The sequence below is a fragment of the Thunnus maccoyii genome, chromosome 11, assembly GCF_910596095.1.
Source record: "Thunnus maccoyii chromosome 11, fThuMac1.1, whole genome shotgun sequence".
In the NCBI taxonomy this organism is placed as follows: Eukaryota; Metazoa; Chordata; class Actinopteri; order Scombriformes; family Scombridae; genus Thunnus; species Thunnus maccoyii.
Genome location: NC_056543.1, coordinates 5,926,810 through 5,940,884, shown reverse-complemented (window position 1 = coordinate 5,940,884; position 14,075 = coordinate 5,926,810). Strand labels below are relative to the sequence as shown.

The 14,075-nt window shown below is 37.5% G+C and overlaps 1 protein-coding gene across 1 annotated transcript in view; it reads right to left on the bottom strand.

Moving 5' to 3' along the window:
• Positions 1-1,030: 1,030 nt before the first annotated feature.
• mlphb (melanophilin b) overlaps positions 1,031-14,075 on the bottom strand; it is a 39,154-nt gene continuing 26,109 nt past the window's right edge. The window contains exons 9-15 of the mRNA XM_042426583.1: positions 11,671-11,754; positions 8,345-8,644; positions 6,150-6,299; positions 5,972-6,040; positions 3,694-3,742; positions 3,119-3,213; positions 1,031-1,620 (exon numbers count right to left, since the gene is read on the bottom strand). Of these exons, the coding sequence (XP_042282517.1) occupies positions 1,594-1,620; positions 3,119-3,213; positions 3,694-3,742; positions 5,972-6,040; positions 6,150-6,299; positions 8,345-8,644; positions 11,671-11,754 (774 nt within the window). The 3' untranslated portion in view covers positions 1,031-1,593. The remainder of the gene's footprint in view (positions 1,621-3,118; positions 3,214-3,693; positions 3,743-5,971; positions 6,041-6,149; positions 6,300-8,344; positions 8,645-11,670; positions 11,755-14,075) is intronic.

Sequence of the window (14,075 nt, the reverse complement as noted above, 5' to 3'; positions counted from 1 at the left end):
GGATGTTATTACATAACTAATATTACGCTAATAATTTAACCCAGACTTTAAGTAATGTGTTTAGTGATGATGTGGAACGACGCACAGACCTCAGACCAAGATTTTACATCAAACAAACAATGAAACCAAAAATAATCTTTAAGAAATCTACATATTACTTACAAATTCAAGGACTGCAAATGCCACAAGATGTGATTCATATCATTGTTATTCTCATCAGACCATTCAGTGATTCTTTGTACCCTGAATGGAAGCATCTGCGGTTGATGTGTTTCTCTACTCTTTAATTTATTTTTTTCCTTTAGTTTGGCATCTGCCTGCGTACAATAAGTTAAAATCAGAAAACTGTTTTCAAATTACAAATCTGGCATTCCTTTATCAACCACTGTAACCGAATATGTATGATGTCCTTCACTGACTCTCAAAAAGTTGTCAAAATCAATTTCTGTTTGCAAAATTCTCCGTGCAAAATAAATTAAAGAGACATGTAAATTTAAAGAATCAACCAAGTCCCAATTTGAGTCACATTTTCAGTCGCAATTTGAGCATACCGCTGTTCTCTATTCATGCTGAGATGCAAGAAGTCAATATAAAACTATTGATTATGAAGGAGCAGTAAAAGTAGTATTTTGTTAAAGCTCTAATCTGCAACATAACTGAGAGATGTACAAGATTTTACAAGTCTAATATGAATATGTTTTAGATGTTGTACCATAATATGTGTGTGTATACTGTAGATGTGTATATTCTGTATTTATTTGATTCATGCATCGTAGTACATATACACTACATGTACCTTAACGTGTTTTCTATTGATAGTAAAAATCCTTAATAAAGACATTAACTAAAAGTCACAAAGCATAAAAAATTGTTTCTGAAAATGTAAAACTATTTCAAGCTGTTCTGTAGTTTGTCATTGCATTGTGGATCTGCTATGATTTGTAAATTAATCAATTAGTCAATTTTTTTGATAATCAAATAATTGTTTTGAATCATTTTTTAAGAAAAATGTCATTTTTTTTGCTTCAAGCTTCAAATATAAATATTTTCTGGTTTCTTTAGTCTTCTGTGAAAATAAACTGAAGATCTTTCTGATCTTGTGGACTGTCGGTGGGGACCAGACAAGGACATCGCCTAGGGGTTTGGGAGACTGTGACAGACATTTTCCACCTTTTACTGACATTTTAAAGACCGAGGGACTAATTGATTAATTGAGAAAATCTTTGACAGATTAATTGATAATGAACATAACCATTAGTTGCAGCTTTAGAATAGTTTTTGGACAGTGTAACTACCAGCAAAAGACAAATTGGAAGCTTTAGCTTTTGAACCTAAGATGCAGGTATAGTGAAGTTAGTGCATATCATGTGTAACTCACACACATAGTATAAATACGGTGTGGATGTAACTCAGTAAAATGACACAATATCACAAGGACACATTTTTAAATATAAACTGAAGCAGTCCCACCCCAGTTGACAGTCTCTGAAATGTAAAAAGGAAACTCTTTAAGGAGACTTAAATCCATTCCAGCTGAATTCCAGTTCATCACAAACTGTAATAAACTTCTCAGTCATATGATGCTCAGTCTCCTCATGAGCCCTGCGTCATTACTGGTTTCTGCAAAGAGAGGGAGACAGACAGGAAGACAATGATTCACTGTTTAATTCATAATTAGGTGATGAATCATTCCATGCATCGATTAGATTTATGAAAGCTGAGAAATCACTGATAGCATCTGAGACAAAATAATGAATAAAAGCAGAAATTAAAACAGTCTTTAATTTATAGAACTGCTGATCATTTATGAATCATCAATTGAGAGTTGGAGGTTGTTAAATCATCGAAATCATTCACATATTAAAAGCACATTAAAGGGAAAATCAACATGTTTCAACATTTTTTTCTGATCATTTCAGCTGAAAATAGCATATTAGTGTTCATCTAGAGGTTAGAAAGTTCTATGAAGATTGGATTTGAAGTGAATAGTGATAATTAAAGATCAAACTTGATTGAACAGCGTGCTATGGTTTGGGCTGCTGGAGTTGTTTTCACTGTGGACTGGATCAAGATCTACTTATTGCATTTGGCTCTCAGTCTGATAAGATTGAATAACTGCATAAAATACTACTCAGCACAGACAGACTCAGAGGCGGCTCATTCATAGTTTGGTTGTTTTCTTCTTTTTTAACAAGATACACCTGAAAAGTATATTGCATGGCTACCTTTCAAATCTTTGCCATTAGCTTAAAGTAGAGCTGTGTGATGCAAGCACAGAAGTTTTATATCCTACGTAGAAAACATATTAGTGTATTTAAGATAGTAAACACAGTAACACAGTAATAGTCTGTAATAGTTCCCAGTTTTCTTGGCAGGATTCATGTACTGATTTATTTAAATTAAGGTATTACAACAAAACATAAGTCCTTCTACATGTGGGTAGTTTTGGTGCTTGCATAAAAATTTAAACCATAATAATAATAAAAATACTCTAAAGAATTGGTCCTTACCTCTCCCACAAAAAAACTTTAAAAAACATGGCATGGAACATTGGGCATTTGTTCTCATATATGCAAGAACTGCACAGCATGTGTATATTATAGTATTATTGATAGAGAAGAAGCTATTTCAAACCACCACCAAGCCTGACTGGAAACCAACCACCAGTAAGAGAAGTCAAAACCCAGTATTCCAAGTAAATGAAGAGTTCATTTCCAACAATAGATCTACTTGAAAAGAAAGCATGTTCGCAAAGGAAGAGTTTGACATTTTGGGAAATATGGCGCCATTGGTTAGGTTTAGGAACATGGCTAGCTGTTTTCCCCTTGCTAAACTATGCTAAGCTAAGCTAACTGGCTGCTAGCTGTAGCTTCATATCGATCTTCTCATCTCACTCTTGAGCAAGCATTTCCCAAAATGTCGAACTATTCCTCTAAATTTAACATTCAACACCTTTAAGATCATCAACACTAAACCAACTGCCCCTCGCATGTTTTAATTTTCTTTGCTATAATTTTTTTTTTGTCAAAGTAGGTGTTGCTTTTCTCCTAATGATAGCTATAAAATATTGGAAATAGACTCTTCGCTGCACTCAGCACCACAGAGCGGGGGGTCATACCGCACAGGTTGCCCTGGTCTTGGGCTTGGCCACTGGGTTCCTCTGTGTCAGGGAGCCCCTGTAGAGGGAGTTCCTCACAAACCTGTCCATCTGGCCTGCAAACGACATTGTACATCCATATTCTACTGTCTCTTTTAAAAATGTAGTACAGTTATGAAGTCAGACTGGGATTTCCTCTGCTGGGAGCATATTTGGTGCCAGTGGAGGTTTAGAAATTATAAATAAGGGACACTAATAACAAAGTGATTGGAAAAGTAAGCAAGGTACAGTAGAGCTTCTCGTTGGCCAACACCTAAGTTTTAAAAATAACCTGAAAATGTTGTGTAATACCATCAAAATTTTCTACTATATATAGTACACTACGCCTCTGGGAATTTTGCATGTAGAGAATTTAAGTATCTAATATCCTGCGGGGAAAATCAAGCTTATACAACAATAGGACACAGTGTTCATCTGACTTAGCCCGGCGCACAAAATAGATCATGATGTTCTCTGAGTTTAACAAGGTTAAGATGTTTTGAGTCAGTCGGGAGGCCCTGGGGATCACGCTCAAGGGCAGCAGTGTTGGTTCTTACTTGTGGGAAAGTTGTGGGAGAGTCTTCTTGCTTGGATCGGTATTGCAGACTGGAAGATGCACAAAGTGGGAGAAAGAAACAAAAAGCAAAAAAAAAGGAAAAAAGTGAGAACGTGGGAAATATATGGCCTATCAGCTCTTTTTCTTGGCACCTTAAGAAGTAGAAAAATTGATCAGAGGCAGACCTGCTTAAGAGACAAAGCTTTTCTAACTGGTTGATATCAATCTAAGAGGGAGGGGCCACAGAGCTGCGAGTCATATATAAGACCACCAAGTCAAATCACAATCCTCCTCCAGAAGGATTAAATCTCTGCCTCTAAAAATAACTTGTTTGACATTATATTATATGAAAGGTAGTTTATATAAAGAAAGATTTTCATAATGATTCAAAACATCTCTGACTCTGAATCTCTGACTTAAGCTAATATGGTACTGGTTCCTATACAACCAGTACCTACTGGACCGAATCACAACGCAGATTTCGTACCCTTATTTCAGAGCCACTTAAATGCCTGAGCTTGTTGACTGAAATATTCACCCTCTGGTGCTCCGAAACAGACGTTACAGGCAACTGAAGCATCACCGCACGCGCCTTCACCCACTAACATTACGCTTGCTTGGATGGCAGCAGGTAGCCTGCCGTTAGCCAGTAGCTACCTTAAACACAGTTAAAATACCTAAAGCTAAATGGTCTAAGGTGTGTCTGTATTTCACTCAAAAGTATTCCAACACCAGGATGTACAAGAAATGTTTGAAAATAATTCTGTGTAAAGGGGGGAACAAAAAATTTAAATGAAGCACCTGGCGATGCATGCAGTAAACTTCAAAGTAGAGAGATGGACCACGTTCAACTGCGTGTTGTGACTAGTGATGGGGAGACAATTATTGATCCCGACCCTTGCAATGTGGAGACCACTGATGACCACGATCACAGCAGCGTTTCCTCAGGTTTGTATATGCAGGACATGCAATTAGTCAGCAGAGGTGTCATATTTTGAAGAAGGCAAATATGAAAACATTTCTACAAAAGAATATCTGAAGTTTGAAGCTGGAGTTTGTAGAATACCAAGAATACCAACTCAAAATGTATTTTGCTGTTTTTAGCACTGCAACTGTTATTTAGTGTTAAATTATTGTGGTTGGATCAGGTTTTATTTATAATTTATTTATTATGTAGATCTGTTATTTAAGCTTGTTAATAGTGTTTTATATTTATATATTTAAGTATACTGTTAAGAGTTAATATATTGTTCAATTTAAAGTTCAAATGTACCTTTACTTTGTACCTGTTCTTTAATGTTTGTGCTTTATTATTATTATCATTATTAGTATTATTATTAAGTATCTGTTCAGGCATCATTTAGGCACCAGTACTATTTTAAAAGTATCGTTTTAGCACTGGTATTGGGAAAAACCCAAACGACACCCAATCCTAGTTATTAATATGTTTCCGACCTCAATGGGATTTACCTGGTTAAACCTGCATTAACTGATTTTTTTTGGCCACACTGACACATCACCTTTTACGTTGATATGAACCTGTTAGCGAACAGTTGTTTATTTCCAGCAGTTACGGAGCAACATTATCATTTATTTGGAGTCGTGTTTGTGTCCACCTGGTGAATGTAAGTCCAATATTCGCTCTCTTTTAGCTGTTTTTGCTCTCTATCAACTCATGAGGGAAATATCAGGGTCTTTAGCTGATAAATGCTCCACAATGTTCACCAGCTAGTCTACAGCTAACTGTGTCTGTTTGCCATTTGATGCTGAGCAGGTAGTGTACAGGAGGTTTTAGAGCTTTTTCTCTGATAACAGCTGCCTGTTGCTGCCGAAAACGACGCTAGCGCTGAGAGTGAACTAAAACAGTAAAGTTGCATCGCCTCTGACGCACACAAAAACACATAGTCACATGATAGATGGTACAGCTGCTTTAAATAAAGGTTAAATAAAAAATATATATAAAACAAATGTCTCTGTGTTAACATTTGACTGAGGGATGACTCAGAGAGGGAGTTTTGACTCTTCACCTCACTCAGTATCTTTGCCTCATTTCACCTCTCCCACGCTCCACTGGGGAGGCTTTTGGCTTACTCATTTGGCTTCGTCCTGATGAATATCCATGTCTATTACAAACCATATCCTGTCATTTTCCCATCAGTGGAAATCATGTCTGGAATGATGAATTAAATTACTGAGGAGCCCAGTGAATATTTAATTCCCCTCTTTCCCCTGTAATGTTCATCCCGTCTGAATGCGGCTTTTTAGATTGATGTCTTTACCTTTTTCTTTTTATCCGTTGGCATACCAGCAGCGTTCAGAGCAGCAATCCTGTCCTCTATGTAAGAGACCTTGGGATAAAAAGAAAGAAGTGGCTCCACATACTTGTACCATTTTTGTCTTTATAGAATAAAACTATTATGCCAACTGATCTTAACTCAGCCCCTGGTTTTGCCTCACCTCACTCTGGGCGCTCTGGACCTCAGCAGCTGCTTGGGCTACCTTGTCCTCCAGCTCAACCAGTAAGGCTGTTGAGCCTTTGAAGCTTGCCTTTGATCCCTCCTCCAGGGGGCGCCACTTTCTCTCCAAGCTTTCTGTTGAATGGTTTGTCTGTAAAAGTAATGTTGAGGTCAGAGAGGAAACTCTGTGTTTACTGGTATCTCACATAAAAAATATGATCAAACATTTATTTTAACGCAGAATATCATACTGTATTAAACTCAAAGTCATTTATTTGAGTGTAATATGTTTTTCAAGTGTTTACTGGAAAGAAAAGATGATGATTTCCCTTGAAACCTTGAAAAGTAAACACAATGAAACACTCATATAATAAACAGCAAGGAAAACAGTTTTTAAAGTAGCCCACAGCGGAATGCAAAGCTTGGAGCAATTTGTGTGTTTCCTGCAGTAAAGTCTTTGAAGCTTCTTGTGTTCGGCATTTACAACATTTGACTGAGAAGAAAATTTTGATCTATGTCTATACACTGCTAGACAGAGACTGTTCTCACCAGAATTATGACAGTATCGCTCGTTTGTTCAAACTCTTAAAACAACCTATGTTTAAATTTACTGACATGTGTCCTCTTGTGGTTGTGTAAATAATGACTCTCCTCTCTCAGAAGCAAAAGGTGGAAGTAGCACGACATTGTTATAGCACCTCATAACCTCTTACAGTGGAATTTGGGTCTGATAGATCTTATTCTTCTGTGCCGTAGACCTCTGTTTTTGTCCAAAAACTATTCAAAACACATCAATGAGCTACACCGCTGCACTGGGTGACATGTTTCTTCAAGAGATGGGCTCGGAAGTTTGTTAGATAAGATATATCCGACTTTGGATAAACACATAAGACTTGTAAGTAGGATGAGTTCATTGTTGATTTGGCTCTGCACATGAGATTTGTTGACAGTAAGAAAAACCATAGTAAATTGCTGGCCTTATCCTTTAAGGGTGAAAGATAAGAAAATGCTTATGGGTCATTTTGAAAGGCAATGATAATTTATCTTGTTGACCTTATAGTTTGTGAACATCCCAACGGCAATCTTATCTGGAAGGAGAATGGAACATAACATCCATAATGATTTTAATGAATTTACCCAAAACAAAACACTCTATGTATATAATACTGCTAATAATATAATAATATAATACTAATAATTATATAAAAATGTGCACAAAAATAGAAAAAGTTGTAATATTCTCACTTTTGCTCTGAAGTCATAACATTTCAGCCTGAAAAAAGGTGTTTAGGGTGTTTTTACTGCTCTCAAATGTAAGTATGTAAGGGTTAATGATTTAAGCCAATAATATGAAAACATTGATCTTAGTAGCTGTATAATATTACTTAACCTGACACATTAAAAAAAAAAAGTGATATTTGTTATTTGAACAGCAAGAGTAACGCTTCCATAAGCTGCATATCCTGTAGTGGCAAGTTGTCCTTCATAGTTTACTTTAGCCAGCAAAGGAAAAAAAAAAGAAGAAGAAGAGCAGAACAGAAAACAAGGGCTTCTGGGAGATCAAAAGGTCTGAAACAAGAACAAGACAGTCAGACGGCCAAAGAAAAACATCAGCTTCACAAGTCTGTACCTTATCAGTTTAGAAGTTCACAGGAGTGTATGAGTAGAAATTTAGCAGTGTGTTTTCAGCCGGTGTTACATAATACTTTAAATCCTTACAGTTTTATATAAAAATGGGGTGTGTTGTTTGCACAGATGTACTGTTAAGTGGTGTAAAAAGGAAAACTACCATTACTCACTAAGGCATTGTAGATTTGTTACTTTAGAGGAAAAAATTCCAGTAAAAACAAATCAGACAACCTACCACAGCAGCTAAGACAGAGCAATTTTCCTAATCCATTCCCTGCTTCAAACAATCTGGAAGCGATGGTTACAGAGGAAATGTAAACAACAAGGTTCAGTAACTTGATTTATGACTACAGTATGTGCTTGAACTGGATTGTAGCAGAGAGATGGTATGGAATTTCATCAGCCGGGGTATTTTAACAGTACAAAATGTACAAAAGGCCATATGTGCAGTGTGTAAGTTTCTGATTAACTTTCTGGCATAAAATGAAGTGTTGATCCAAGTATGAATGCTTGTGTGTCAATATAGATTTGTTCGTCTGCTGATGTGTAGCTTATTCATATCTCTACCTTCAGAGAGTCAGTCAGCTCAGGCTGCTTTTCCTCGAGTCTGGAGAGGACGATGCTTGTTCTGGATGTGGGTCTGGAAGGGATCCTGGTAGCCTTGGCTTCTCTCTCTGGGCTCCTCCATACTGGGATCTCTTGGGATTTTTCTGGCCTGTTGGAGTCCTCCTCATCAGAGAGGCTGTGGTCGCTGATGTTGTCTGTCATCTCATGCAGCTTCTGTCTTAGTTGCTGCTCCTCTAGGTCCACTTCCTCCCACTGAGGAAGAGGAGAGGTGCTGTTTGGCGTCTGAAGAGCCTTGTTGGTCTGTAAGAACAGAGTGGAGAACATGTGGCTGAGAGAAATGAACTATGCCATCAGTGAAAGTTTATAAATAACGTAATTACTTGACAGTCAACCTGATGGGAATTATTAGAGAGATTTAAATGTTTTGCTTAGGTAAAAGCAGATCACATAGCGCCTCAGAAATTCAGCACTGATTGTGTTTTTGTGGGTTTCCTTTGGGTCCATAGTCCAAGTACAAATAGGCAATGAGGCACTTTTGTAGCCAAGGAAGCTGTCATTGTAATCGCAACATCCTCGTTTTTTCCGTGTGGGGACCTTTCCAATTACCAATCCCCATCTCTCTCTTTCCCCTCATATCCTGTCAGGTCTCTACCGTCTGCTACCCAATAAAATCATGAAATGTCCAAAAAAAATACTTGGAAATCTAGAGAGCACAAATTCATTGCTAAACTTTCTCTGAAACAATGATTGTCCAATCATAGCAACCATAACTAGGCACAACGGACCTATTAAGCTTGGACTTTCTCCATATACTGAAGTAGTGTGCATGGGACTGTAGCAAGTGGCAACTACCACAGCTTGAGGTTGAAGTCAATGCAAAAAATGCCTGGCTCCAATTAACTCACATTCAAAAAGCGTCAACTTCTCTCTAGAGATACAAAGTCAATAATTTTTTTCAGCGTGCCATTATGGTCTCAATCGCTAAATTTGGGCCCTCGAGTAAGTGTGCTGGTGGTCATTTTGGAAATTATTGCTCCGTTAATAAGATTTGAAGACTTATAATAGTTAAGTTTAATGTTACTTGATTATGATACCTGCCCCGTTAGCACAATTTAGCTAAAGTAGCTAACATTAGTGCAAATACTGATGACTGTTCCCTCTTCGGATAGCCAGCAGGCTGCCATTTTTGTTTTGATTTAGAAACAGAGGCGTAACCTGGGAAAAGGATTAAAAAATTTTTTAATCGTGCAGCAGACAGAATGTTTTTTCATCCACAGCGGTTAGAAAACCGCTTGTTCCAGCTGTCAAAATGGTGCTCATTGACTAACTGAGAAGCCTGCTTTTGTTTATTTCTGTTTGAAATGAAAGAAGACTCATTGTTTCAAAAATTAGTAAACTCTTTGGGTGGTAAATCTGCTACTGTTAGCACTGTAAACTGCATATGTGCAGTGCAAGAACAGAGGGCTTGACAGACATAGCAAAAGTAACTGAGGGTGGCGGGGCTTAGCGAATCGGCCCATATGTGACCGATTTCGATAGACTGTTGATTTGTCCAGCTGTATTGCCCTGCTTTCTCCCCGATGCATGCTGGGATAGACCCCTCTCCACACCATGCCACTGACATCTTTGTGATCTTGAATAAGAGCTATCATACTTGGAAGAAGAGTAGATCATACAGTAGATAGATGCATGAAAGCATGATGATAATTATCCTGTCACTATACTAATCAGATGGTCATTAACACAGACCCGTGTTGCGTGCAGACTGCACTCTGACAAAACCGGCAGAACATGTGCTAAATGCAAATTGATTTAAGCTGTGGTTTGCCACAAGAGAGGGAAATCATGACTCTATCAAATATTGCTCTCATTTGAAACTGAATAGCCACTAATTACCATGATGATACTGGTGTGGATTTCAGAGCTCACGTCCCAATTAAAAACAGACACCAAACCCACATGAGACGTGACTGTTGATGAGACAAGGATGAATATCAGTAACTGTGTACCCCTCTTCATTATCAGAATGCTTGAGCAATGAGCTGCAGATAAATAATTCATTATTAGGATGGAAATATCCTAAATAACTAAACAAACAAATAAAAAACTAACAAACATCCTGTTAATCTTTACCAGAAAGTTAGAGGAAGGGCCACGTGCATTCATGAGATTGAACTGTTGACCGTTATATGGCTACACTGGGAGCGTTTATTAATGATTATAAAGTTGATTTGGCTAACATTTTAACAAACTTGCATCTAGCAGACAGGTGTTTCTGGCCATACTGAGGGGAACAGCGGAGTCAGTTCATAAGTCTCTGCAAGTTTGTCACTATGAGAGACATCTTTCACAGTGCAAGCAGTCATTTGATCCAGTGTTAATATAAATATATTGATTAGTGCAGCTTTTAAGTGTAGGCTGACATCACTGTTCACTCTTCACCAACTTAATCACTAGAAGCAGAAGCAAGTGGAAAGAAACACAAAGTATTGAGCAGACCATCACAGACTTTATGGTTTTTGTGCAGCATATGTAGCCCCAACATATAGCCAGTATGTATAAATAAATAAAATAACAAATAAAAGTTTGTGTGTTACATTAGCAAGCCTTATAAGCTACAACGGAGAGACAACGTTGTACATGAAAAAGAGATTTATTCCTCTTCTGCTGCAGTAAACACAGCACACGGGCCTGTTCATAACTTTGTTATATTCAGGCCTGGTGAACAGTGACATTAAGTGTGATAAAAAGCAGGGCTACAGCTATGCACTGACACTCCCCCGCAGACACAACACATACCAGAGAGCCTCTTGTAGTACAGCCGCTAGCTCAGCTGCAACACAGGCACGAACAAAGAAACTCTCTCAAAGCCTCATTAATGTGCTGGTGGACTCTGATGGTCAATGACACTCTAGGAAAACATTTCCTCTCCTTGATTTTATTTGTCATTGTCTTTCATCTAGCATTTATTCTTTTTTTAAATCAATTTGGTTGGTTTTATTATTACATTTTGATCATTTTTATTTCTCGTGTGCCTTCGTCTGAAATTGTTTAACTGTCTACATCTGTTATGTCTTATTATCAATATGTCAGTCATCTGTGAAGCACTTTGAATTGCACTAACCTGTATGAAAGGTGCTATTCAAATTAAGTTTGATTGACTGATTGAACAGATATCTGACACACATGTTATCTGAATTGAGGGTCTGAGGATAAAGGGTGTTGAATGTTGTACAGATTATAAAGTCCCTTGAGGCAAATTTGTGATACTGAGCTATATAAATAAAATTGACTTGACTTGACATGTGTTTTTTAAATGGATTTACCTGGTCGGATGTCGGGGTGACCTTCTGCTCTAATCGGTTCAAGAGGGCCTCAATGGCTGACATGCGTCTGTTCAAGTCAGTGATCTGAAGACAGACAGAGAGACAGACTACTGTAAGATGAGGAAGACAAATAAACAAGACATATAGTCCACAGATTACATAATACTGGTGGATTCAATCTCTAAGAAACAGCATGTCATATGATATCAATTTTACTCATGCTGAACAAATCAAAAGACAAATTGGCACCGAAATATGTCTTTCAAAGACAGATGGCCTTCAATTTATTTTGCACTTGATAAAGTTCATGCTGCACTTTCACATGTTCTCATCAGAGTCTGAGCTCTGAGCCAAATCACCTCATCTCCAAATCTGATTTCATAATAATTGAGAGGTTCTTCTCTGAAATGACCACAACAGTCCAGAGTCAATCTTGCCTGAAAGTTAAAAAAAAAACAGAAAAGAAATAAAATGATATAATGCTATGCAGTTTTTCTTCAGGCGAATGTGAAATATAAGAAATGTTCACTTGGAAAACAGTCGTAATGTAATTTTACTTTTCCCAAGTTGCCCCTCAGAGCATAAAGAGTCATATTCTAGTCAGGAAGTCAAGCAGACAGTCATCTAATAGATCTTTGATTTAAAAAAGATTTTCTTGCCCTGAATTGTGCCTCTCAGAAAACATTTCCTACAAGAGTATATCCAAATCTTACCTCCCTTCCTACGATTCCCACATTTATTGAAATGAAACCATGTGAGAAGTTTAGAGGGAAAAAATCACTATTTGGTGGAGCTGTTAACAACTCATAGACATGTGAAATGTGACCCCGACTACACACTGCTTTTTGTAAGACGTCAAAAGCCAAAAAGGTTGGAAACCACTGGTTTCATCTTTAACAATGTGTTTTATTTTAAAAACTTGTTATATCATCCATTGTGTCAAATCTTCATCTGAAAGGTAACTAAAGCTGTCAAAAAAATGTAGAGGAGTGGAAGTATAAAGTACAAGTACCTTAAATTGTACCTTTGTGAGTGGTGCTCACTGAGTCGGTGCACTATGATAGTTTAATCCATGATAAGCACCTTGCCTTTGCACCTGATGAAGAGCCAGTTGGGATGTGAAAAGTTATACTTTTTTACTCCATCTAATATGTTACACATAAGAATATTTTAAGGGAGCATCCTACAGTGTGTCTGTTTTGTAAAGATCAGATTAGCAATATTTCAGTCAAAATGTGATGGCCGTTTGGAGTTGTCTGCTCATGTAGCAAGGTCACTGTCCTGAAGTAGCAGATTAGCCGAGTTTCTGAGTGTGCACTACTAGATGTTTCTTTTCTCGAGTGTTTGGCTTTTACTGTTGCTTATTTAGTCATGAACATTTAATGGTATATACAGAAATACTTGATTTGAATGCTTTTATGGGCTTTAAAATGACTATAAATAACTGTTTGATATATTCTTGGCTACGTGTATTTGATTTGGTTAGTGGTTGGTTATTAGCTTGACATCAAAATCTTCCTGCAGGTGTTCAATTGGGTTAATGACCAACAATATGATTCACATCCTTTTTATCAAAACATTAAGTGAGCACTTGATCCCTGTGTGGAAGAATGCACATTTGTTATGTCTATCTGCTCATTTCTTCACATTTTCCCTTTAATTTGTCACTTGTGTGTATATTAAACAAGTAAACATACTAGAACTTCGATCTACGCCATTTTTGCCCCACATGTGCTCTGTCCAGAGTCTGTGCTTGTTTTCGACTCATCCTGATGTTTTGTTCGATAAACATTATCCAACTGCATGTACGTCACTTTACTTTCAAGCTCAGTTGTCATCTTGAACGTGTTCCAAATCAGAATCGAGCCAGCATGAAGTAAGCTTGGATGTCGCAGCCAATGAGAAATGTCACGGCTGTTTTTGATGTCTCACAGGCACATGTCCAGGCTGTTTGTTTTCTTCTGTATCTTGTTTGTATTGCCCAGCTACAAGACCAATTTACCATGACATGAAATATCAAAGGTGTAAATCAGCATAAGGCCAGGGGGGGACTGATAACACCGACCCTGTTTTGGTCATGGCTGCCTTCCACCGCTGACCTTAATCACTTCCTTTGTTTTGATATTCCTTATCTTTAAAGACAACAAGGGGAGTTTTTGATTCGGATAGTCCCAGTTATACCTCAATAATTAAACATAAAATATTCAACTTCGAATAATCAACTGAAAGACACGTGGACTCAAAACTGGAGGACATATTAGGACACATGAGTATTTCTGAAAACAGGAAGAGAAGCAGCTCACTCAAAGTCAGTCAAACTAATGGTAAACAAAGTCTGTTTATTATTTGCTCCTCATCAACAGATCAGCAACAGTTGTTGTGATCCTTTCCAGGGACTGAGTTTT